This window comes from Cetorhinus maximus, chromosome 11 (genome assembly GCF_964194155.1).
Source record: "Cetorhinus maximus chromosome 11, sCetMax3.hap1.1, whole genome shotgun sequence".
Classification (NCBI taxonomy): domain Eukaryota; kingdom Metazoa; phylum Chordata; class Chondrichthyes; order Lamniformes; family Cetorhinidae; genus Cetorhinus; species Cetorhinus maximus.
The window spans coordinates 91,610,301-91,634,018 of NC_135889.1; the positions used below are offsets into that span (position 1 = coordinate 91,610,301).

General features: G+C 40.6%; 1 protein-coding gene across 2 annotated transcripts in view; it reads right to left on the reverse strand.

Annotated features, from left to right (window-relative positions):
- Positions 1 to 665: 665 nt before the first annotated feature.
- Positions 666 to 23,718, reverse strand: part of zranb3 (zinc finger, RAN-binding domain containing 3) — a 118,942-nt gene continuing 95,889 nt past the window's right edge. For both annotated transcript variants that reach the window (XM_078552430.1, XM_078552431.1), the window contains 6 exons: positions 19,166 to 19,267; positions 14,110 to 14,252; positions 13,539 to 13,688; positions 12,229 to 12,634; positions 6,047 to 6,178; positions 666 to 900 (listed from right to left, as the gene is read on the reverse strand). In XM_078552430.1, coding sequence (XP_078408556.1) covers positions 802 to 900; positions 6,047 to 6,178; positions 12,229 to 12,634; positions 13,539 to 13,688; positions 14,110 to 14,252; positions 19,166 to 19,267 — 1,032 coding nt within the window. In that variant the 3' untranslated portion in view covers positions 666 to 801. The remainder of the gene's footprint in view (positions 901 to 6,046; positions 6,179 to 12,228; positions 12,635 to 13,538; positions 13,689 to 14,109; positions 14,253 to 19,165; positions 19,268 to 23,718) is intronic.

A 23,718-nucleotide genomic window follows, 5' to 3' on the forward strand; every position in this document is an offset into this window, starting at 1 on the left:
GCAGTGCCACAAGTGGGTCAATGATCACTTTCCCTCTGCCAGTGAATTTTCCATGCCACTTTCCTCTTTGGGATTTGCCTGTGGCAACTCTGCCAGTGTGGACAGTGGCTTCTCAGCCCCTCTGCCAGTGAACCCAGCATCTCCAGTAGACGCAGCAACAGAGCTGGAATCCTCCAGACCTCAGGTAGTCAGAATACAGCCAAGATCATCCCAAACCACAGGGCATCCTGATTTGCAGCCTGCCACCACCTCAGCTGTAGGTGCAGGGGTGGCACCTCAAGGTGTGCTTTATATTAAAAAAAATCATTGCCCTCTCACCCTGAGACCCATGTTTGTATCAAGCTCAGTTGTTCTAATCTATGTCCAACATGTATGAAACATAACTGGAATTTCAACAGTTACGTTAATAGCACACTATTATCCAAAAAAATTAAGCTACGGTGTAAAGTAGTGTGACATGTGACATTAAAATTTTCTCACACAGGATACTGATTTCCCAGGGAATGGCTGAATGTTGGTTAGATGCTTTCCATTATAGTGGCCATCTTAGCTGGGTTTACTCCACAGTTCTTTGTGGTAATTATATACAGTTTGGGTCGATATCTGGAAGCCATTTATGGGATACGGAATTAGGCAGTAAGGGGTAAAAATAAATGCACACAAAGTTAAAAGGTTTTGCTGAATTTTATGATTATTACATGAAAAAGAAATCACATAGTGCATACAAAAACAAACTAGGAACCTGTTAACTGTGCTAGTTATATTTTATGTTTGCAAACATTTTATATTTGTACTTATTCTTCATTTCTTTGTAAAAAAACTTCTGATGTCTGACGCATATTTGGAAGTATCTGAAAGTCTCTTTGCCTGGCTTCTTTCTTTAGCTTGTTTTGCTGTTCTCTATAGAAGGAGAAATTTTACAATTCATTGTTACCTTTTGAGTCATTTGGACAATAATATCTCAAGTTTTATAATAAATTACAGTTTACATCATCAGAGGCATATCAAATGCAAGGTGGCAGTGCTTACTGTGAATCATCTATTTGGTTTCCAAAACACTAGCTTTTTAAAACAAAATATATACATTCAATATTGTAGCATTAAGGAAGCAATATCTGGCACCACGGTACATGAAATGGGTTCAAACTATTTGCATGTTACATATTTGCAGCTTTTATACAAGTAGACATAAATATGCATTTATACAGCTATATATATATATATAGCTCACCAACTTGTGTAAATTAATTGTCTAATGAAAAACAAATGAAGAGGACACTCAGTGGAGTGCATACCTCTGCCAGGTTGCATTAACTCAATGTTATTACAACTATGCAGCTCTTCCCGGAGGCTTTTCCCTGGGTGGTTGGTGCTCTGCAACTACAAAGCTAAAAAAAGTTATTTTTCTTAAGAGCTTCCATCTCACTGAGGTGGCTTCAGGCCAATCCACATCCAGCAACCTGCTGAAAACTCTGTTCACATTTTGACAACTATGACAAATTCCACCACAACATTTTAAAACAACACATTCTAAATAAACATAAACATTCTAAAAATAAAGTGAATTTGCCCCATCTCCCAATGTTTAAAAACTTCCAGATCTGGATCTTAGCCAAAAACTAATCACTTCTTCCTTAGATCATACCCTATGTACCACGTTTCATTGAAATCTGTCCATTAGTTTTTGAGATATTGTCTACAGACAGACAAACAAATAGGAGTGAAAACATTACCTCTGCCCACCTTCAATGTTGTCACAATCCCCATAGAGACCAATAACTTTTGAAAAGAAATTCAAACTTCAGTTAACAGCTGAAAGTATTCACATTTTAAAACTTTCACTGTAACAGATAACTAAAAAAGCACTATTGACTAAACATCTTTCTGTATGCAACTTATACTTTAAACAACAGAAAGGAACCGTCCCCTTTTATACTTATCACGCTCTCCACAGAATTAAAGTCCTTATCGCAAACAATCCACAGTTGCTCCCCCTTCCTCGTTTCACCAAGTAGCAACTTTGAATGACTGCCTCAAGCGCTTCCCTAAATCCACCATCTGCAGTAAAATCTGTCCTGATGACTTTTCCCCCTCTGGCCATGCTAGAACAAATCTCCAAGAATACTTAGATAGCTGTGGAATGTATACTTTCGACTAGAGATTGTAAAGCCAAACAGCCTCTTTCCCCTGTTAACCACACAAAACTGTTGTTTGTCTGTGATATTCATAAATTTGTAGGGAAGCCTGTAATCTGATCTCAAAAATGGCTTCCTCTGCGCTCTTCCCCATGGCAACATGAAACACCTTGCATACAATTTGAAATGCTGATTAGCTATCCTTGACCCCCAACTCTCATCTTAGAAGTAAAGAGACAGTTTACAACACAACTGTTTACAACCCGATATTTTAAACATTTTTCTGGGAATCTCTTAGTCTACCAATTCTGAACTCAGACTGCTGCCATTATCGCCAACGTGAACACCTTGCACCTTGCAGTGGGGATAAGGGGGTCCTTCTCAGGATGGCAGCCGCTGACTAGTGGAGTTCCACAGGGATCTGTGTTGGGACCACAACTTTTCACTTTATACATTAATGATCTAGATGAAGGAACTGAGGGCATTCTGGCTAAGTTTGCAGATGATACAAAGATAGGTGGAGGGTCAGGTCGTATTGAGGAGGCGGGGAGGCTGCAGAAGGATTTAGACAGGTTAGGAGAATGGGCATAGAAGTGACAGATGGAATACAACGTGGGCAAATGTGAGGTCATGCACTTTGGTAGGAAGAATAGAGGCATAGCCTATTTTCTAAATGGGGAGAGAATTCAGAAATCTGGAGTGCAAAGGGACTTGGGAGTCCTAGCCCGGGATTCTCTTAAGGTTAACTTGCAGGTTGAGTCGGTAGTTAGGAAGGCAAATACAATGTTGGCATTTATTTCGAGAGGACTAGAATATAAAAGCAGGGATGTGCTGCTGAGGCTTTATAAGGCTCTGGTCAGACCACATTTAGAATATTGTGAGCAATTTTGGGCTCCGTACCTCAGGAAGGATGTGCTGGCCCTGGAGAGGGTCCAGAGGAGGTTCACGAGAATGATCCCAGGAATGAAAGGTTTAACATATGAGGAACGTTTGATGACTCTGGGTCTATACTCGGTGGAGTTTAGAAGGATGAGGGGGGATCTGATTGAAACTTACAGAATACTGAAAGGCATGGATAAAATGGACGTGGGGAAGATGTTTCCATTAGTAGGAGAGACTAGGACCCGAGGGCACAGCCTCAGAGTAAATGGAAGACCTTTTAGAACAGAGATGAGGAGAAACTTCTTTATCCAGAGAGTGGTAAATCTATGGAATTCAATGCCACAGAAGGCTGTGGAGGCCAGGTCATTGAGTGTATTTAAGACCGAGATAGATAGGTTCTTGATTGGTAAGGGGATCAAAGGTTACGGGGAGAAGGCAGGAGAATGTGGTTGAGAAACTTATCAGCCATGATTGAATGGCACAGCAGACTCAATGGGCGAATGGCCTAACTTCTGCTCCTATGTCTTATGGTCAAGATTGGAAGTTTGGCAAGAGTAGGCCGGAGTATTTGGGTTGCTGCTTGTAAGGGACCAGCAAGAAATGACATGATGGACCCTTTGAAGAATGTCAAGAGAGGCATAGAAGAAAGCTGTAGGCTTATCCAAGAGGGTGTCGAGCCTGGGATGGCAGCAGGAGAATAAGAAGGTCGAGCATTGAAGGATTGGGGTATAAATTTGGTAATTTGTGGGCTGGTACCAGATAAAATGCTCACGAAGGCTGCTATATTGTTTTCAAAAGCTAATTCGTTCACTTATGTCCTTTAGGGAGAGGACTTCCCAACCCTACCTGACATGTGACACAGTTCTTAATCAAATTGGGATGGGCAATAAATATTGCCTTGTCAATGCTTTCCACATCCCAAGAATGAATAAAGTCATCATTTTATCCAAATGTAAGATTTCAGATTTTTCATGGGTATTTTAAAATTAAAAATTCTCTATTTTAGCCATATTTGTTATATAAAATCTATGTCCTCATCAGGACCTTCACAGAGTTGGTTAAAATACCAGGCAAAGAAATTGAATATGTACATATTAAATCCATAAGGCAATTTTTAGATCCTACACATGTTTTAATTATTTCACAAGACACACAGTGAACTTAGTTCTTTTTTAAAAAATGCAAGAAAATTAAAAGCACGTTTCAAGTTTACTAAATTCTTTTCATTCCAAAGAAAAGACTAATTAGAAGAGTTTAATCATAATACATTAACAAAATTCTTGCTACCAAGTAGCTTTAGGTCTAAACTGTGCCTCAGTGGACTTAATCTCATAAATCAGATCAATTAGGAGGATCTCTCGGAGGCTTTGGGAATCCTGACTATTGAAAGTGACATCCTGTAGACATTAAACTGAGATCCCAATGAGAGTAATTAAAAAGAGCAAGTGTTACAATTGACATAGCTCTAATTCTCTTCCAAGACTTTAACTCCAGTTTTCCCATTGTTTTTTAAGAGCTCTTACAAAGGAAACCTCTCACTGTGATATGTTGGATAAATATCTTCCCTTTTGATTTGGGAAAGGTTTTTTAAATGTTTTGGTTTATACACCTGCTCAGGAAATTAAAATTATCACTTAGGGTGGGATTTCCTGTGGAGTTTGGAGGGGGGAAGAGTTTGCAATCTGTAAATTACACCTGAAATTATGTTATTAAGCTGTGCCTATTTGCACAGAAATTTCCTGCCAATCTCATTAACGTATGCCATAACACAAATATGGACATTAACAATTGAAAATCAGTGTGAGCAGTCAGGGACCAGGGAATATGCTTAACTCACACCACAAAATATGAAAATTAAAGTTTGAAACCGTACATCGTTTATGCACATTAGTACTGTGCTGTTTTTTCTAGTTTTCAGTCGTTTTAATAGCACAATGAAAGGAGAATTTTAAATACGAGTTGCATCAAGTGTAAATTTTGAACTGTAACGTAACCAGTGCAATTTGTGCCCAATTCCACCCCCCCTGCCAAAAATACACACAAAGCTGAAACTTACCCAGCCCAAAAGCAGAATGATGTTGTTTGACCTGCTGAGTATTTCCAGCATTTTGTTTTTATTTTGGAAACATACCTTGCGTTTAAGAACATGTGATCATGGAAGAATTTCAATTTTTAGTATGACTTATATGGATCTCATAAAAACACATTCCAAAAAATGGAATTCAGAGGTCTCAGTGAGGATAAATAAAAAGAATTGCTCATAACATCCAATAAATCACCAGAAAATTTACTGCTTCTTGCTACACCTAACATTTTGATCTTATTTGAACCAGTGCTGTTGCAGGAAATTAGCCTGTACAGCTCTATAATGTTGTAGGGAGGGTGCTGGGGGAGAACCAGTACAGTGTGTTTCCTAAACTTTATGGCATCAGCAAAGCAATTAGCTTTTCAGTCCAAGAATAAAAAAAATCTTTTGCACAGTCTGTAGCAGGATCATTGATGGCACCTGATATTTCGTATTTTTATTATGTTTACTTTGGTGCCCAGAGGATAGAAATAGCAAATGTTGAGTTTTGAGTGCAGCATGGTACTGTAAACTTGTGACTTATATTACATAGCTCTCTCATGATGATATTAAGTGTAAGGCATCAAAGCCAGCTAAAGCTAATAAGAAACAAAAACAAAAAATGCTGGAAAAACTCAGCAGGTCCAGCAGCATCTGTGGAGAGAGAAACAGAGTTAACGTTTTGAGTCCGTATGACCTTTCTTCAGAGTTTTTCCAGCATTTTCTGCTTTTGTTTCAGATTTCCAGCATCCTCAGTATTTTGCTTTTATCCAAGTTAATAAGACTCTTATTTTTACACCTCAGGTGACAGCAGTACTGCATCTTATTCTTTGACTGACTCGCCCAAGCCTTTTAGTTTTCCCCATCAATTATGAGGAAGACAAAAACATGAGAAAAAATACCATTGTGGAAAAAGAATCATGTCATTTCAACCATTTGATTATAGTAATACCATTTTACTAACCTCTTTATGACAGACAGTACAAAGTGTCTGTAGGTTCTCAAGGGAGCATTGTCCTCCACCACCATATACTGGTCTCACGTGGTCCACTTGCCAGAACTGGCCCTCAGTTGGATCCCAAATAATTTCATTTAACTGAAACCAAGAGAATATAAAAAAAGGACAAATCACAGATTTTAAATAGATCTTAATGATGCCGTAATAAATTATTGAAGAATTCATTTATAAATTGCAAATAAAGCTACCTTACATGAGAGGGAGAGAATTCAATAAAATACAAAATTGCTTTATATGAGATTGTGTTGTGGGAATTTTAATTTATTACTGTAGAAAACATTACCATAGAAACTGGGTCATGATTGCGGTGTAGACTACACAGAGGCTGTGTTCTTTTTTTAGGAAGAAAATATATAAAATAACTTGTAATTATATTGTACTTTTAACATAATAAAACACCCCAAGGTGCTTCACAGGAAATTACATTTTGTTATAAAACAAAATTTGGCACTAATCCATGTAAATAAATATTGAGGCAGATGACCAAAAGCTTAGTCAAAGAGGTAGGTTTTAAAGGAAGAGAGTTGGAGAGGCAGAGAGGCTTAGGGAGTGGATTATAGAACTTAGGACCTTAGCAGCGGCAGGTACAGCCACCAATTGCAGAGTGATTAAAATCAGGATACTCAAGAAGCTAGAATTTGAGGAATACAGATATCTTGGAAGGTTGTGGGGTTAAGGAGCCTACGGAGACAGGGAGGGACAGGGTCATGGAGGGGTTTGAAAGCTAGGGTGAGAATTTTAAAATTGAGGTGTTGCTTAACCAATGCAGCTCAGGGAGCACAAAGGTGATGGATGATTGGGACTTGGTGCCATAAAGACAGTTGTCAGGGAGAAGGATGGTCATGATGGTAAAGGAATGGAGTTTGTGGTGGGGACCGAAGACGATGCTTTTGGTTTTTCCAACATTTAAATGAAGGAAATTTCTGCTCACCCAGTACTGGATGTCAAAAAATTTGTCTAATAGTTAAAAACAATGGAAGAGTCAAGAGGTCAGTGGTGAGGTAGAGCTGGGTGTTGTCAAAATGTGAAAACTGATGCAGTATATTCAGATGATGTCGCTAAGAAGCAGCATGTAGATGGGCCTCAGCCATTTATAATCTATATTAATCACATTACTCTATATCTTCATCTAAGTAAGTTTGCTGACGATACAAAGCTAGGTGGGAATGCAAGAAGTGAGGAGGACACAGAGGCTGCAAAGATATATAGACAGGTTAAGCAAGTGGGCAATTAAGATGGCAGATGGAGTATAATGTGGGGAAGTGTGAGGTTATTCACTTTGATCATTATAAAAAAGCAGAATTTTTTTTGAAAGGTGTGAAACCTGCAAATATTGACATTCAGAGACACTCGGGTGTGCTCTTACAAGGAATGCAGTAAGTTAGCGTGAAGGTATAGCCACCAATTAGGAAGGCAAATTGCATGTTGGCCTTTATTGCAAAAGGTTTGGACTACAGGAATAAAGAAATCTTGCTACCATTGCACAGAGCTTTGATGAGACCACAACTGGATTACTGTGTACAGTTTTTGTCTCCATATTTAAGGAAGAATATACTTGCATTGGAGACAATTTAGCAAAGATTTACTGGATTGGTCCCTGCAATGACAGGGTTGTCCTACGATGAGCAGCTGAGTAAACTGGGCTTATGTTCTCTGGAGTTTAGAAAAATGAGACACAATTGCATTGAAACTTATAAGATTCTGAAGGGGCTTGATAGGCTGAGAGGTTGTTTCCGCTGGTCATGGAATCTAAAACATGGGGGCACTGTCTCAGGATAAGAGGATGATCATTTAGGACTGAGACGAGGAGAAATGTCTTCACTCAAAGGGCTGTGAATTTTTGGAATTCTCTACTTGAGGGTTGTGGATGCTCCAATGTTGGATACATTTAAGGCTGGGATAGATTTTTGGTCTTAGGGAATCAAGGGATATGGGGAGCCAGCAGGAACATGGAGTTGAAGCCAGAGATCTACCACAATTGTATTGAATGATGGAACAGGCTTGATGGGCCATTTGATCAACTCCAGCTCCTATTTCTTGTGCAGATGAGAAATAGGAGGGGACCAAGGATAGATCTATCACCAGGGGGGAAGCTGTAGGAGCAGGAAGCAAAGTCATTGTGGGTGAGTCTCTGGTTATGATTAGATAGATAAGAATGGAGCCAGGTGAGTGCAGTCTCACCCAGTTGGACTACAGCGGACAGGTGTTGAAGAAGGGTGGTGTGGTCAACTGCAGAGAAATTAGTAGCACTGGAATTTACTAAGTTCACAGCTAACATTGCAGAAAATATACTGAACTCATAGAGTCTTAATGGTTTATTCACATCCCTTACTCAAACCAGGTTCACATTTAAATTCTGATGACTGAAGTGTTCTTCCCATCCTCATTGGGTTTTCACTTTCCTCCTCCATGATCTGCTACACTTTCCTGTTTTCCCCAGGCCAGTTATCTGTGCGAGCACACACCATGCTGACTTGGCTATGCATTGCTGTTCCTTCACCACCACACTCATCAAAATCTATAATTCCTGACATAATAACATCATGGAAGGCCGTCACAAGGATAGTAGTGGACAACTACCATCTTTCAAAGGCCACTAAATATCAGCAAGAAATGTGCCTTTGTCAATGTCACTGTGTCACAAGAAATTATTTTTACATAAAGAGAAAGCATGAGCAAGACAAAAAAATAGGATGTCTCAACATTTTGTATACATTGTGTGTGTGACATAATCTATGTTCAGTGGAGGAAGATTTAAACACGGTGCCCTTTTAAGAGACTTATGCCACCAGTATTGATGGACTGTAGGACACTCAGCATAACAATCATCTCATACAACCAATATTCCAAGCAAGTTGGCAAATATATCCAGGTCTCCCACTAGCCTTTCACACTGTGCTATGTAACATACCCTTAAAAGGAGATGCACTCCTTTTTGCACAATAAATGCAGCTTTACTTCTTTTGAGTTTGATTTTAAATGCTATAGAATTACAAAGCAACATCTGAGATTTGTACAATAAGTGAAGGCCACATTGTGAAAAGTAAAAGTTTCTTATCCCTCCCAAACTTTGAAAGAAAGAAAAACTAGTGCATGGAAATCTATTCTGCTGCTCTTTCCATTTGCTCTTTTTCAAATAAACAAACTGGTGAAATGGACAGACAAGGGAGAGATGCAATTTATGAATAAGTGTATAATCTAAATTGTACTTTTGTATGTAGGAATGGGGTGGATGTTAACAAAGCAGAAGGTCCAAGGGGGTGCATCTTCAGAAATCTTTAAAGGTGGCAGGACAAGTTGATAAGGCATATGGGATATTTGGCTAAGTAAATAGGGGCAATGAATACAAAAACAAGATAATCGTGCTGAACCGCCATAAAATCACTGATTAGACATCAGCTGGATTACTGTATATAATTTTGGACACCATACTTTAGACAGGATGTCAAAGCCTAGGAGAGAATACAGAGGAGGTTTACTGGGATGATACTGGGGATGAAGACTTCAGTTAGGTGGAGAGATTGGAGAATCTGGAATTGTTCTCCTTAGAGCAGAGAAGGTTAAGAGGGGAACCAAGAGGTGTTCAAAATTATGAGCGGCTTCAATAGAGAAAGTAGGAGAAACTGTTTCCTCTGGCAAGTGAGTCATTAACCAGAGGTCATAGATTTAAAATAACTGGTAAATAAACCAGGGGGAAATGAGAATTTTTTTTCCCCACACAAATGGTTTTTCACATCTGGAACACACTAGTTGAAAGGGCGGTGGAATCTCATCCAATGGAAACTTTCAAAAGACAAACGGACATGTCCTTGAAGAGAGCTAATTTGCAGAGTTATGGGGAAGATGCTGAAAGGACAAGAAAGATATATACATGAATTTTGAAAAGATTGAAGTAAAATAGAAAGGTAAACAAAAATGGACCAATAGAAAATAAATGTGAAAAAGAAAAAAAAATCAAAAAAATTATTCTTTAAATAATTTGAGTTAGCGGTTGCAGGATAGGTTTACCACAGAATTCGTGAAGGTACTCCCACAGTGCTGTTCATGAGGTAGCTCCAGGACCTTGACCCAGCAACAATGAAAGAATGGCAATACATTCCCAAGTCAGGGTGGTGTGTGACTTGGAGGGGAGTTTGGAGGTGGCGGTGCTTCCTTTTACAGTGCCCTTCTACATGGTAGAGATTAAGGGCTTGGAAGGTGCTGTCGAAGAAGCCTTGGCAAGTTACTGTGGTGCATCTTATTGATGTAACACACTGTAGCCACGGTGTGCCAGCAGTGGAAGAGTGATGGCTTAAGGTGATTGAGGAGGTGTGTCAATTAAGCAGACTGCTTTGTCCTAAATAATGTCGAGCTTGAGTATTGATGGAGTTGTATTCATCCAGTGGGGAGTATTCCATCACACTCCTAACATGTGCCTTGTAGATGTTGAACAGGTTTTGGGGAGTCAGGTGGTGAGTTAGAATTCCCAGCCTCTGACCTGTTCTTATAGCCACAGTATTTATATGGCTGCTCTAGTTAAGTTTCTGGTCAACGGTCACCCACAGAATGTTAATGGTGGGGGATTCAATGACGGTAATGTCATTGAATGTCAAGGGGAGGTGGTAGATGTTGGAGATGGTCATTACCTGGCACTTGCGTGGCCCCAAGTGTTACTTGCCACTTATCAGCCCAAAGCCTGAACGTTTTCCAGGTCTTGCTGTATATGGACATGGACTGCTTTAGCATCTGAGCAGTTGCAAACTGTATTCAACAGCATGCAATCAGCTAACATCCCACTTCTGATGAGCAGCAGGATTACTGGGAGATTTTGCTTTCTCTAGCCCTGGGATGCTAAGGTTAATTGTAGAAGTCATAGCCTAGCCATTTGTTTGAAAACCAATAAGTGATTCTTTAGACCTTGCATAATCTAAAATTCAAGTGCAACAACTGTTTTTTGAAATAACTGGAATGCCTTTGTGTATTTGTTTAAAATCTGCTGCTTAAGGTAGAATTAAATGAATGAAAGTGAAATGAGTACTTATGGTAATAACAATAAGGGTGTAATGTAAGGGTAAAAATAACTTGAAAAAGTTGAATTAAAAAGTATCAGCAATGGATGAATTAAACCATTAATTTATATTTACATAATGTATTTAATAAAGTAAAGCGAACCATAAGAGAGAGATCAGACAATAATGGATACCAAGCCAAAGAAGACATTAAGCATGATGACCAAACGCTTAGTCAAAGGTTTAAAGGGGTGTCATGGAGAGCGAGAGAGGGAGGGAGGTGGAGAGGCAGAGAAGTTATGGAGGGAATTCCAGAGCTTAGTGCCTAAATGGTTAAAGGCATGGCTGCCATGGAAGAAGGGAAAAGTGAGGCCAGGAGGGGCTTTGAAGGTGAGGATGAGAATTTTTGAAAATCGAGGCATTGATAGACCATGAGCCAATATAGATTAGCAAGCACAGCAGTGATGGGTAAATGAGATTAGGTGCAAGTTGTGAGCTCAAGATTATGGAAAATGGAAGCTAAGAGGCTACTCAAGAGAGCATGGGAGCAAATTGGTCTGTGGCTAACAAAAGCTTTGATGAGCCAAGGTTGATGAATCAAGTACAACAATAGAGCCAATAGTATTTGGCTTGTCTATGGTCTGCATCAGTGTGTTGAGTGAGAGATAAAATTACTCATCTCATTGTGGTGAAAGCCTTCTCATTTAATACTAGATCCAACCCTGAGGGAATCACAAGGGGATTATCAACTCAGAGAATGGAAGATCAAAACAGCCCCCAGAGTAAACACTTTTCTGCTCAATTTCAGAGTCCACAAACATTGCCTGGAAAGTAACAAAGCAAGGGCCGGCACTCAGACAGGTGTCATATAAGAGATGTGGGCAGCAGCAGTAACGTTGCCCAAGGATATGCCTCTCACTCTCTATCAGTATTTGGATATAAAGCAGATGAGGAGGGGCAGCTGGCATGATTTTGGCAGGGATAAGAAATGAAACTCAGTGCAGGAACATGATTGGGCCTTATTGCCTCATTTTGTGTTCTCATATATTTTATTTTACAATAAAATGTAATGCAAGTGAACATTGCAAATTCTTCATTTAAGGTTAAGCAAAACATGTTAAAATTAGTTTTTCCACTTACCTGATCCAGTGGAAGCTGCGCCAGCCATGTATTTTCAAGTAGCTCTTTCCGATGGGTCCTCAGCGTATCTCGGACGCGAAGGTACAGCTGCTGAGCATTGAGGCCACACTGCTGGCAGATTCCACGTTCAGCTTCAAAAACTTTTGATCTCATATAGCATCGATTGGACCGCACCAAAAAGTCTTCCTGACATTTTTGGGAGCAATATCGTGTGTCCCAAGCTGTAGATTCATGATGTTTGCTGACCTGGATTGTTGGCTGTTGACAATGAAGGCAAAGTGGGTTTCCTTCTTTGTTCACAGCTTGTACATAGCCAATTTTCAAGGAGATGCCAGCTATTTCATCAGCTAGAGGCAGTTCAGAAGCCCTATTGCAGATTTTATTCTCAATGATTTCACTTGTGTCACTGGAAGTAAGACAAATACAATACACATTTTTAACGATTTAACGACAAGTAGAAAATGTTACATCTTTAAAATGTGTTAGCTCTTTGTAAATATGACTGTTCTACCAAGTGTTAATCTTCTTTGCTCAAATTTAATTCACTTCAAAGCATGCTCTAACATCTATAAAGTGGATGATTATTTAGCAGCCATGGCTACATATAGAGGTCGCTACTCCATTTATACTTAATTATTAACATGGATTGCAGAATAAAAAATGAACACTAAGTTTCAAATGATCAAACATATTTTTTTTTTTTAAATACAGTCACATGATTTTAAATTTGATAATCATATTGGCGATCAGATCATAAACTAAACTAAACTGTATGAAGCATCTTGGCATATTTGTATCTCAAATTTAATAATTACACCTGGTGGATTGCAACAATGTTTAAAATTGAATATTTTCAGAAAACTGGCAGAAAGTTCTTTGCAACAGTAGCATATTTTCAGGCTCAAATACAAGGGAAAAATATTTATGGATCATTAATGCTAAATAAACTTGTAACATAAACCTCTGACAATTAATATTACTCAATTGACACAGTTGTGAAATCGGAATTTCAGACTTTTAAGGTACAAAAAGCCAGATGGTTGAGTGAACAAAAGCTTGATGTAGCACCATTATTTAATGCATGCTTATCATATAAAATTTTACAATTAGCTTTATGACATTAAAGCCACCTTATTCAGTTACTTCACTGACAATGTTAACTGTATCTGAATTGAAAGGTAGCTTTCTGACAAGCTGTTTGATTATTTATTCAGTGGTGAAATGCTATGCAAGAACTGAGCCACACAGAGAATGCATCATTTCTATCTCTCATTGGCATATTGTTTAAAGAGGAAACCATAGAAACGTACTTGTTTAATTTTTTCTCAATTGGTTGGTTGGAAGCTTTGATTTTATTTTTGTCATGAAATGTAGTCCCTCTTGCTATAACTCGTACAGTTCCTCCTTCACAGTGTGTCTTATTCAGAGACACAGCAGCGACATCCTCTTTTGTTATAAATCTAAACGAAAGAAATATTTTATACTGATTTTCAACAGGGCACAATTTTTATTATTGGAAAATAAGAACAAAGAAGCATAGAATTACTAAAGCAGGGATAAATAAAACAAAATAACTAGTCTGTATGCATGGTGCACACCAGTTTTCAAGTTTTATTTTTAAATTTCATTTGAACAATTGGAACAAATAGGAATTCGGGAATAAAAAAAAATGAAAAAATTCCAATGACCAGACTCTCTCTAAAAAATCAGCAATAATCTCTCTCTCCCTTCCAGCATTGACAAAGGACTAACATTTTAATCAAACTTGATCAGAATGTGCTACATAGTGAACAAAGCAAACAAAAGATACCATATTAAGAAAATGGGAAGTCTTAATTAACTGAGGTGGCAAACATTAGGAACATCTCAATAAAGCCTTACCTTTTCGTACAGCTCTGTACACGCTGGGCTTTCGAGATGTTTTCTAGTGCAAGAATAGGACTGCAGAAAACCTGGCCACTCTTCCTAATTATTCTTTGTTTCATAGCAGTTAAGCTGAGCCATTCTCGTACAAATCGCAGAAGCTGTAAATTCATTTTTAAAAATTATCGGAGTTAAAATACAGATTTATACAGAAGAGTAGGTAAAACAAACTGATATAGTGGCAGACCCAGTTGCTTACTTTCCTGCTATTTCTAGAACAGCAAGTGCTTTAAGATAATGTTAAGATTTTCTGGGTATAAGTTAACAATACACTCTCCTTTACTAAATTAACAATGATAATACCAACAGTACTACCAATGGTTTTATGTAGTGAATGGCTATGAATATCCAACATCTCTTGAAATTAATTTTCAAAGAAATACCATGCATTGGAGCCCGGAAGTCATCACTAGTTATTGTTCCAGTTCCCAAAGTGGGGCACGTGAACCTTTTGGAGTTCGCAAAATGTTTCAGGGGGTTCGCAGAAAAAATCCCATAATGGCCAACCTAGAAGAAGTGTCTGGGCTGGAGTAGTAATCTGTCACTGTAGACTAGAAGACCATCCCAATTGACAGACTACTTGGCCAATGATTGCTGCTGTTCTTAACAGAAGCATTCATTAGCCAGTGGAATGTATCTTATCTGGCACCTCGTGGCAGGACTTGCAGTAGGGGAGTCGTTGGTGGTCAGGTGTGCTTCGGAGTTGTTTACCTTCCCCTTGTAACCTCCTGTCTGAAATCCTGAAGGTGAGGTGAGTTTTAGAGTGCCAATGTTTTTAAACTCCCTTTTTTCAGTTATTGGAGCTGCTTCTGATCTCCGACAGCCTCGTGGTTCAAAAAGCTCACCAAAATCCTCGAGGTTCAGGGGTCAGAAACAGCAATTGAATGCACTGGATTGAAGGTTTTTTTTTGCAAGATAAGTAAGTCCCTTAATGACTTGTGGAAGCTGAGGTTTGAAGGGTTGAAGCAAGATTTAGGAGAGGGGGCTGAAAGTGGAGGCAAATACCAGTTACTGGGGGCAGGTGCACTCGCTGTTATTTAACTATCAAAAACCAGCAGCCAGACCTGTCAGGCTTTTAAAAAAAAGCCAGAAGCATTAGCTTCAGAAGCTGACACCAGTTATGTAAGTGAAATCTTGGAAAAGTGCTGGTGTTTTCATATCAAATAGATAACGTAATGATAAATAATGTAATTATTAATATTGTGCAATAGAGTGACATTAAGAAAAACAAATTTTATATTTCCAAGATCACTGCTTTGATAGTTCATACTCAGGTAACAGAGAAAATCACTGGAAAATATTTATTTTTACGAGGGGGTTCACAAGGTTTGACACTTTCATGAAAGGTGTTCACGGGATCTTAAAGTTTGGGAACTACTGTTCTAGCATGATTGAAGCACATATAATTATTAAAATTAATATTGAGACTCTGTCATCCAAAGCACCACTGTGTAAGCATAGGCACATAAACACGGTCCTGACAACTTGCATGTTTTAAAAACAATGCTTATTAAAATTAACTACTGATTCAAAGTGCAACTAGTAGCACCATTTTCAATGGAAAATGCCTTCAATTATTTTCAAATGATGAGCAATAATGAGCCTATGCTCACTGGAAGCATTCATTCCTCTGCGTCTGAAGATTGTGGATTCAAGTCTCAGCCAGACACTTGAACATATAATCCAGGCTGATATTTCAGTACAGTATAAAAAAAGTCCTTTAAATGAGACATTAAGCTGAGGCCCACTCAAAGAGATCCCATGGCACTATTTGAAGATGAAGGGAGTTCTCAATGTTCTAGCTAGTATTTATTCAGCAACTAACAGCTAAAACAGATTACTTGGTCATTATGTTATTGTTGTTTGTGAAATCTTCTTGTATGAAAATTGATTGTCTAAAGTCTACACTTCAAAAAGAACCTCATTGGCTGTAAAGCTCTTTGGACATCTTGACACTTTGAAAGATGCTGTATAATTACCCATATTATTCAGTTGCCATTGTATGAACATTTAAAGTTCTTTAGTAAACTTCTTGTAACTCAATATTTTTAATTCTTTCTTTTATTCATTCATGGGATGTGGGCTTCGCTGGATGGGCCAGCATTTATTGCCCATCCCTAGTTGCCTTTGAGAAGGTGGTAGTGAACTGCATTCTTGAACCGCTGCAGTCCGTGTGGTGTCGGTACACCCAAAGTGCTATTAGGGAGGAAGTTCCAGGATTTTGACCTAGTGACATCGAAGGAACGCCGATATATTTCCAAGTCAAGATGGTGAGTGATTTGGATGGGAACTTCCAGGTGGTGGTATTCCCATCTATCTGCTGCCCTTGTCCTTCTGGATTGTAGTGGTCGTGGGGTTGGAAGGCGCTGCCTAAGAAGTCTTGGTGAATTCCTGCAATGCATCTTGCAGATGGTACACACTGCTGCTACTCTGCGTCGGTGGTGGAGGGAGTGAATGTTTGTGGATGTGGTGCCAAACAAGTGGGCTGCTTTGTCCTAGATGGTGCAAAGCTTCTTGAGTATTGTGGGAGCTGCACTCATCGAGGCAAGTGGGGAGTATTCCATCACATTCCTGAACTGTGCCTTATAGATGATCGACAGACTTTGGGGAGCCAGGAAGTGAGTTACTCGTCGCATGATTCCCAGCCTCTGACCTGTTCTTGTAGCCACAAGTATTTATATGGCTAGTCCAGTTCAGTTTCTGGTCATTGGTGACCCCCAGGATGTTGATAGTGGGGGATTCAGTGATGGTAATGCCATTGAACATCAAGGGGTGATGGTTGGATTCTCTCTTGTTGGAGATGGTCATTGCCTGACACTTGTGTGGCACAAACATTACTTGCCACTTGTCAGCCCAAGCCTGGATATTGTCCTGCATTTGGACATGGACTGCTTCAGTATCTGAGGAGTTGTAAATGGTGCTGAGCATTGTGCAATCATCAACGAACATCTCCACTTCTGACCTTATGAGGGAAGGAAGGTCATTGATGAACTAGCTGAGGATGGTTGGGCCAAGGACACTACCCTGAGGAACGCCTGCAGTGATGTCCAGGAGCTGAGATGACTGACTTCCAACAACCACAACTATCTCCTTCGTGCTAGGTGCGACTCCAACCTGTGGAAAGTTTTCCCCGATTCCCATTGACTCCAGTTTTGCTAGGGTTCCTCGATGCCACATTCGGTCAAATGCTGCCTTGATGTCAACGACAGTCACTCTCACCTCACCTCGGGAGTTCAGCTCTTTTGTCCACGTTTGAGCCAAGGCTGTCATGAGGTCAGGAGCTGAATGGCTCTGGTGGAACCCAAACTGGGCATCAGTGAGCAGGTTATTGCTAAGCAAGTGCTGCTTGATAGCGTGTTGATGACACCTTCCATTATTTTACTGATGATCGAGAGTAGACTGATGGGGCGGTAATTGGCTGGGTTGGATTTGTCCTGCTTTTTGTGTACAGCACATATCTGGGCAATTTTCCACATAGGTGTCACTATTGTAGCTGTACTGAAACAGTTTGGCTAGGGCTGTGGCAAGTTCTGGAGAACAAGTCTTCAGTATTATTGCCGGAATATTGTCAGAGCCCATAGCGTTTGCAGTATCCAGTGCCTTCAGCTGTTTCTTGGTATCATGTGGAGTGAATAAAATTGGCTGGAGACTGGCATTTGTGATGCTGGGGACCTCCAGAGGAGGCCGAGATGGATCATCCACTCGGTACTTTTGACTGAAGATTGTAGCAAATGCTTCAGCCTTATCTTTTGCACTGATGTACTGGGCTCCCCAACATTGTGTGGGAATATTTGTGAAGCCTCCTCCTCCAGTGAGTTGTTTAATTGTCCACCACCATTCACGACTGGATGTGGTAGGATTGCAGAGCTTAGATCTGATCCATTAGTTGTGGGATCGCTTAGCTCTATTACTTGCTGCTTATGCTGTTTAGCATGCAAGTAGTCCTGTGTTATAGCCTCACCAGGTTGACAGCTCATTTTTCGGTATGCCTGGTGCTGCTCCTGGCATGTCCTCCTGCACTCATCATTGAACCAGGGTGGATTCCTTGGCTTGATGGTAATGTTAGAGTGGCGGATATGCTGGGCCATGTGGTTACAGGTTGTGTTCAAGTACAATTCTGCTGCTGCTGATGGCCCACAGCGCCTCATGGATGCCCAGTCTTGAGTTCCTAGATCTGTTCAAAATCTATCCCATTTGGCATGGTGGTAGTGCCACACAACGCGATGGAGGGTATCCTCAATGTGAAGGTGGGACTTCTTCACCACAACAACAGTGTGGTGGTCACTCCTACCGATACTGTCATGGACAGATGCATCTGCAGCAGGTAGGGTGGTGAGGATGAGGTCAAGTATGTTTTCCCCTTTTGTTGGTTCCCTCGCCACCTGCCACAGATCCAGACTAGCAACTATGTTCTTTAGGACTCGACCAGTAGTGGTACTACCGAGCCGCTCTTGGTGATGGACACTGAAGTCCCCCACCCAGAGTACGTTCTGTGCCCTTGCCACCCTCAGTGCTTCCTCCAAGTGGTGTTCAACATGGAGAAGCACTTCATCATGGGATAAATGTGTTGCTAGCAAGGTCAGCATTGACTGCCCATCTCTATTTGCCCTTGGCAAGATGATGGTGAGCTGCCTCCTTGAAACACTGCAGTCCATGTGGTGTAGGTACATCTGTGGTGCTGGTAGGTAGGTGGTTCCAGAATTTTGACTCAGCGACAATTAAGGAACGGTGATATATTTCCCAATCAGTGTGTGGCTTGGAGGGGGAGCTTGTAGGTGGCGTTATTCCCATGTGTCCACCACATACTTCATCATGCTTTAGTTGCTGCACAGTATTTGCGGCAGTTTAAGGAGGTGCATTTTGTCAAACCTAATTTTATACAATGCAAGTAGTGGTATAAGGATTGTTGCAAAATGTCTATTACAGATTAAAGGATTCCAACAATATCTGACATACGAAAGCACACATCTTAAAAATATTCCACTTAAATACACAAAATGTAACTCAAACTTACCGCTGCACGATTTTTTTTCTGATCAAAGAACGTTGGTAAATCCTCCCAGTTCTCTGACTTTATATCGAGAGGAATAAAATTGCAGTTTAAAGGCTCTCCTTCCTAATAATAAACAAATAGTGGTAATCGTTTACTTGAACTCCTCAGTCCTGCACTTCATAAAAATGATCAAGATGATGTCTGGGGTTGTCAAGGGGATCTAACACCAGGGAAAATAACACACTTTCTATTATATATAGTAGAAATAAACAAGTACATTAAGATAGCTGTATTGATAAGACTGTTCGAAATAGCTGTATTGATAAGACTGTACAAAGCAAATTGAATGAAATGTAGTCTACAATCTTAATATTTCAAACTAAAATTTATTCTAATCAATTGTTCAGAATCATCATACAAATATACAAATTAGGAGCAGAATTAGGCCATTTGGCCCTTCGAGGCTGCTCCACCATTCAATAAGATCATGTCTGATCTGACTGTAACCTCAACTCCACATTCCCCCTACCCCTGATAACCTTTCACCTCCTTGCTTATCAAGAATCTATCTAGATCTGCCTTAAAAATATTCAAAGACATTGCTTCCACCACCTTTTGAGGAAGAGAGTTCCAAAGGCTCACAACCCTCAGCGAAAAAAAATTTCCTCATCTGTCTCAAATGGACAACCCTTTATTTTTAAACAGTGGCCTCTAGTACTAGATTCTCCCACAAGAGAAAATATCCCCTCCACATCAAACCTGTTAAGACCCCTCAGGATCTTATATGTTTCAATCAAGTTGCCTCCTACTCTTCTAATTTCCTAATCTCCAGCGGATACAAGCCTAGCCTGTCCAACCTTTCTTCTTAAGATTCACCACCCACTCCATGTATTAGTTTAGTAAACCTTCTCTGAGCTGCTTCCAAAGCGCTTACATCTTTCCTGAAACAAGGAGACCAATACTGTACACAGTACTCCAGATGTGGTCTCACTAGTGCTCTGTATAACTGAAGCACAACCTCCCTATTTATGTATTTCATTTCCCTCACAATGAATGATAATATTCTATTAGCTTTCCTAATTATTTACTGTACCTGTATATTAGCCTGTTGTGATTCATGCACTAGGACACAGGGATCCCTCTGCATCTCAGCTCTGCAATTCCTCACCATTTAGATAATAAGCTTTTTTATTTTTCCTGCCAAATAGACAATTTCACACTTGCCCACATTGTACTCAATGGGTTAGGTCTTTGCCCATTCACTTAACCTACTTATGTCCCTTTGTAGCCTCTTCGTGTCCTTTTCACATTTTACAATCCTACCTATCTTTGTCTCATCAGCAAATTTAACAACCATACCTGCGTTTCCTTCATCCAAGTCATTTATATAAATTGTAAAAAGTTGATCCCCCATCACTGATCCCTGCGGCACACCACTCATTACATCTTGCCAACCAGAAAAAGACCCATTTATACCTACCTTCTGTTTCCTGTTAACTAGCCAATCTCCTATCCATGTCAATATGTTACACCCTACACCATGAGCTTTTATTTTCCTCAATATCTCTTGATGTGGCACCTTATCTTGAAAAGCAAAAAAACCCTGGCACATTTTCAAAGAGGAGTGTAGGAGAGGATGCCAGAACAGCACCTGACATACTAAAAATGAGGTGTTAATCTGGTGAAGCCACAACACAGGATTCCACGCCTCCTTTACACAGAGCTAAGCAATTCCAACCAACGGATCAGATCAAAGCTCTGCAGTCCTACCACATCCAGTCATCAATGGTGGTAGATAATTAAACAACAACTAGAGGAGGTGGCTCCACCAACATTCCCATGTTCATTGATGATGAATCACGGCATGTCAGTGCAAAGGGCAAGGCTAAAGGATTTGCAATGACCTTCAGCCAGAAGTGCCAAGGCAATTCGATGCACTCCACCAAGAAACTGCTAAAGGCACTAGATACAGCAAAGACTATGGGCCCTGACAATATCCCAGCTATTGTACTAAAGGCTTGTGCTCCAGAACTAGCTGCACTCTTAGCCTAGTTGTTCTAGTACAGGTACAAAACTGGCATCTACCAGACAATGTAGAAAATTACCCAGATTAGCCCTTTCCACAAAAAGGACAAGTCCAATCCAGCCACATACTGCCCAATTAACCTACTTTGAATCATCAGCAAAGTGATGGAAGTTGTTATCAACAGTGCTATCAAGTGGCACTTACATAGCAACAACTTGCTCACCCGTGTTCAGTTTGGGTTTCTCCAGGGCCACTTAGCTCAAGGCCTCAGTTCAGCATTAATCCAAACATGGACAAAAGACCTGAACTCAAGAGGCGAGGTGAGAGTTACTACCCTTGACATCAAAGCAGCATTTAATTGAGTGTGGCATCAAGAAGCCCTAGCAAAATTGAAGTCAATAGGAATCAGGTTGGCGTCATCCCCAGTACAAAGGAAGATGCTTGTGGTTTTTGTGAGGTTAATTATCTCAGCCTCTGGACATTGCTGCAAGAGTTCCTCAAGGTAGTATCCTAGGCTCAACCATCTTCAGCAGCTTCATCAATGACCTTCCCTCCAACTAATCAGAAGTGAGGATGTTTGCTGATGATTGCACAGTGCTTATTATGATATAAAACTTGTCAGATACTGAAGCAGTCCGCATCCATAAGCGGCAAGATCTGGGCAACGTTCAGGCTTGGGCTGTTATGTAGCAAATAACATGCGTCCCACCCAAGTGCCAGGCAATGACCATCTCCAACAAGGGAGGATTGAATCATCTTCCCTTGACATTCAATGGTATTACCATTATTGACTAGAAAATTAAATAGATAAAGCCATATAAAAGCCATAAACATACCATGGCTTCAAGAGCAGGCCAGAGGCTGGGAATTCTGCAGTGAGTAACTCACCTCTTGGCTCCTTAAAGCCTATCCACCATCTACAAGGCTCAAGTTAGGAGCGTAATGAAGTGCTCTCCACTTGCCTGGATTCATACAGCTGAATCAACACTCAAGAATCTCAACACCATCCAAGATGAAACAGCCTGCTTGACTGGCACCATATCTACCACCTTAAACATTCAGTCTCTCCACCACTGGCGCACAGTGGTAGTAGTGTACACCATTTACCAGACACACTGCAGCAACTCGCCATGCCTCCTATAACAGCATCTTCCAAATGGGCGACAACCACCATCTAGAAGGACAAGGGCAGCAGCCGCTTGGGAACACCACCACCTACAGGTTTCCCTCCAAGTCACACACCATACTGGCTTGGAACTATATCACTGTTCCTGGGTCAAAATCCTGGAGCTCCTTGCCTAACAACCTGTGGATTTACCTACACCAGATGGACTGCGGCAGTTCAAAAAGGGGGCTCCCCACCACCCTCTCGAGGACAACTGGGGATCAGCAATAAATGTTGGCCTTGCCAGCAATGCTCATATTCGAAGAACCAATGAAAAGGAAAAATACTGTGCAGGATTGTCTGGAGAGCAAAATAACTGCTGCCGTATTTTCTCCCCACTGACATGGCCCTCTGCTGTCTCTGAAAACAAGTGCAATAACTCATGGAATTCTTTTGCTCTAAGGATCTTTAAAATCTGTTCAGCTGTCTTTGTCACATCCTTTATGTTCCCCTGCTCTTCAAACCAAATCCCCCCCAAGATTTGACCTGCACCATTTAGAAAAAAAAATTATTCATGGGATGTGGGCGTCGCCGGCTAGGCCAGCATTTATTGCCAATCCTTAATTGCCCTCGAGAAGGTGGTGGTGAGCTGCCTTCTTGAACCGCACAGTCCACGTGGTGTAGGTACACCCACTGTGCTGTTGGGGTGGGAATTCCAAGACTTTGAACCAACAGCGAAGGAACGGCGATATATTGCGAAGTCAGGATGGTGAGTGGCTCGGAGAGGGGCTTTCAGATGGTGTTGTTCCCATCTGCCTGCTGCACTTGTTCTTCTAGGTGGTAGTGGTCATGGGTTTGGAAGGTGCTGCTAAGGAGCCTTGGTGAGTTCCTCAAGTGCATCTTGTAGATGGTGCACACTGCTGCCACTGTGCGTCGGTAGTGAATGTTTGTGGATGGGGTGCCAATCGAGGAGGCTGCTTCGACCTGGATGGTGTCAAGCTTCTTGAATGTTTTTGGAGCTGCACTCATCCAGGTAAGTGGAAAGTATTCCATCACACTCCTGACTTGTGCATTGTAGACGGTGGACATGCTTTGGGGAGTCAGGTGGTGAGTTACTCACCACAGAATTCTTAGCCTCTGACCTGCTCTTGCAGCCACAGTATTTATATGATTAGTCCAGTTCAATTTCTGGACAATAGTAACCCGCAGGATGTTGATATTATGGGATTCAGCGATGGTAATGCCATTGAATGTCATGAGGTGATGGTTAGATTCTCTCCTGTTGGAGATGGTCATTGCCTGGCACTTGATGGTGCGAACGTTGCTTGCCACTTGTCAGCCCAAGCCTGGATATTGTCCAGGTCTTGCTACATTTGGACATGGACTGTTTGAATACCTGAGGAGTTATGAATGGTGAACATTATGCAATCATCAGCAAACATT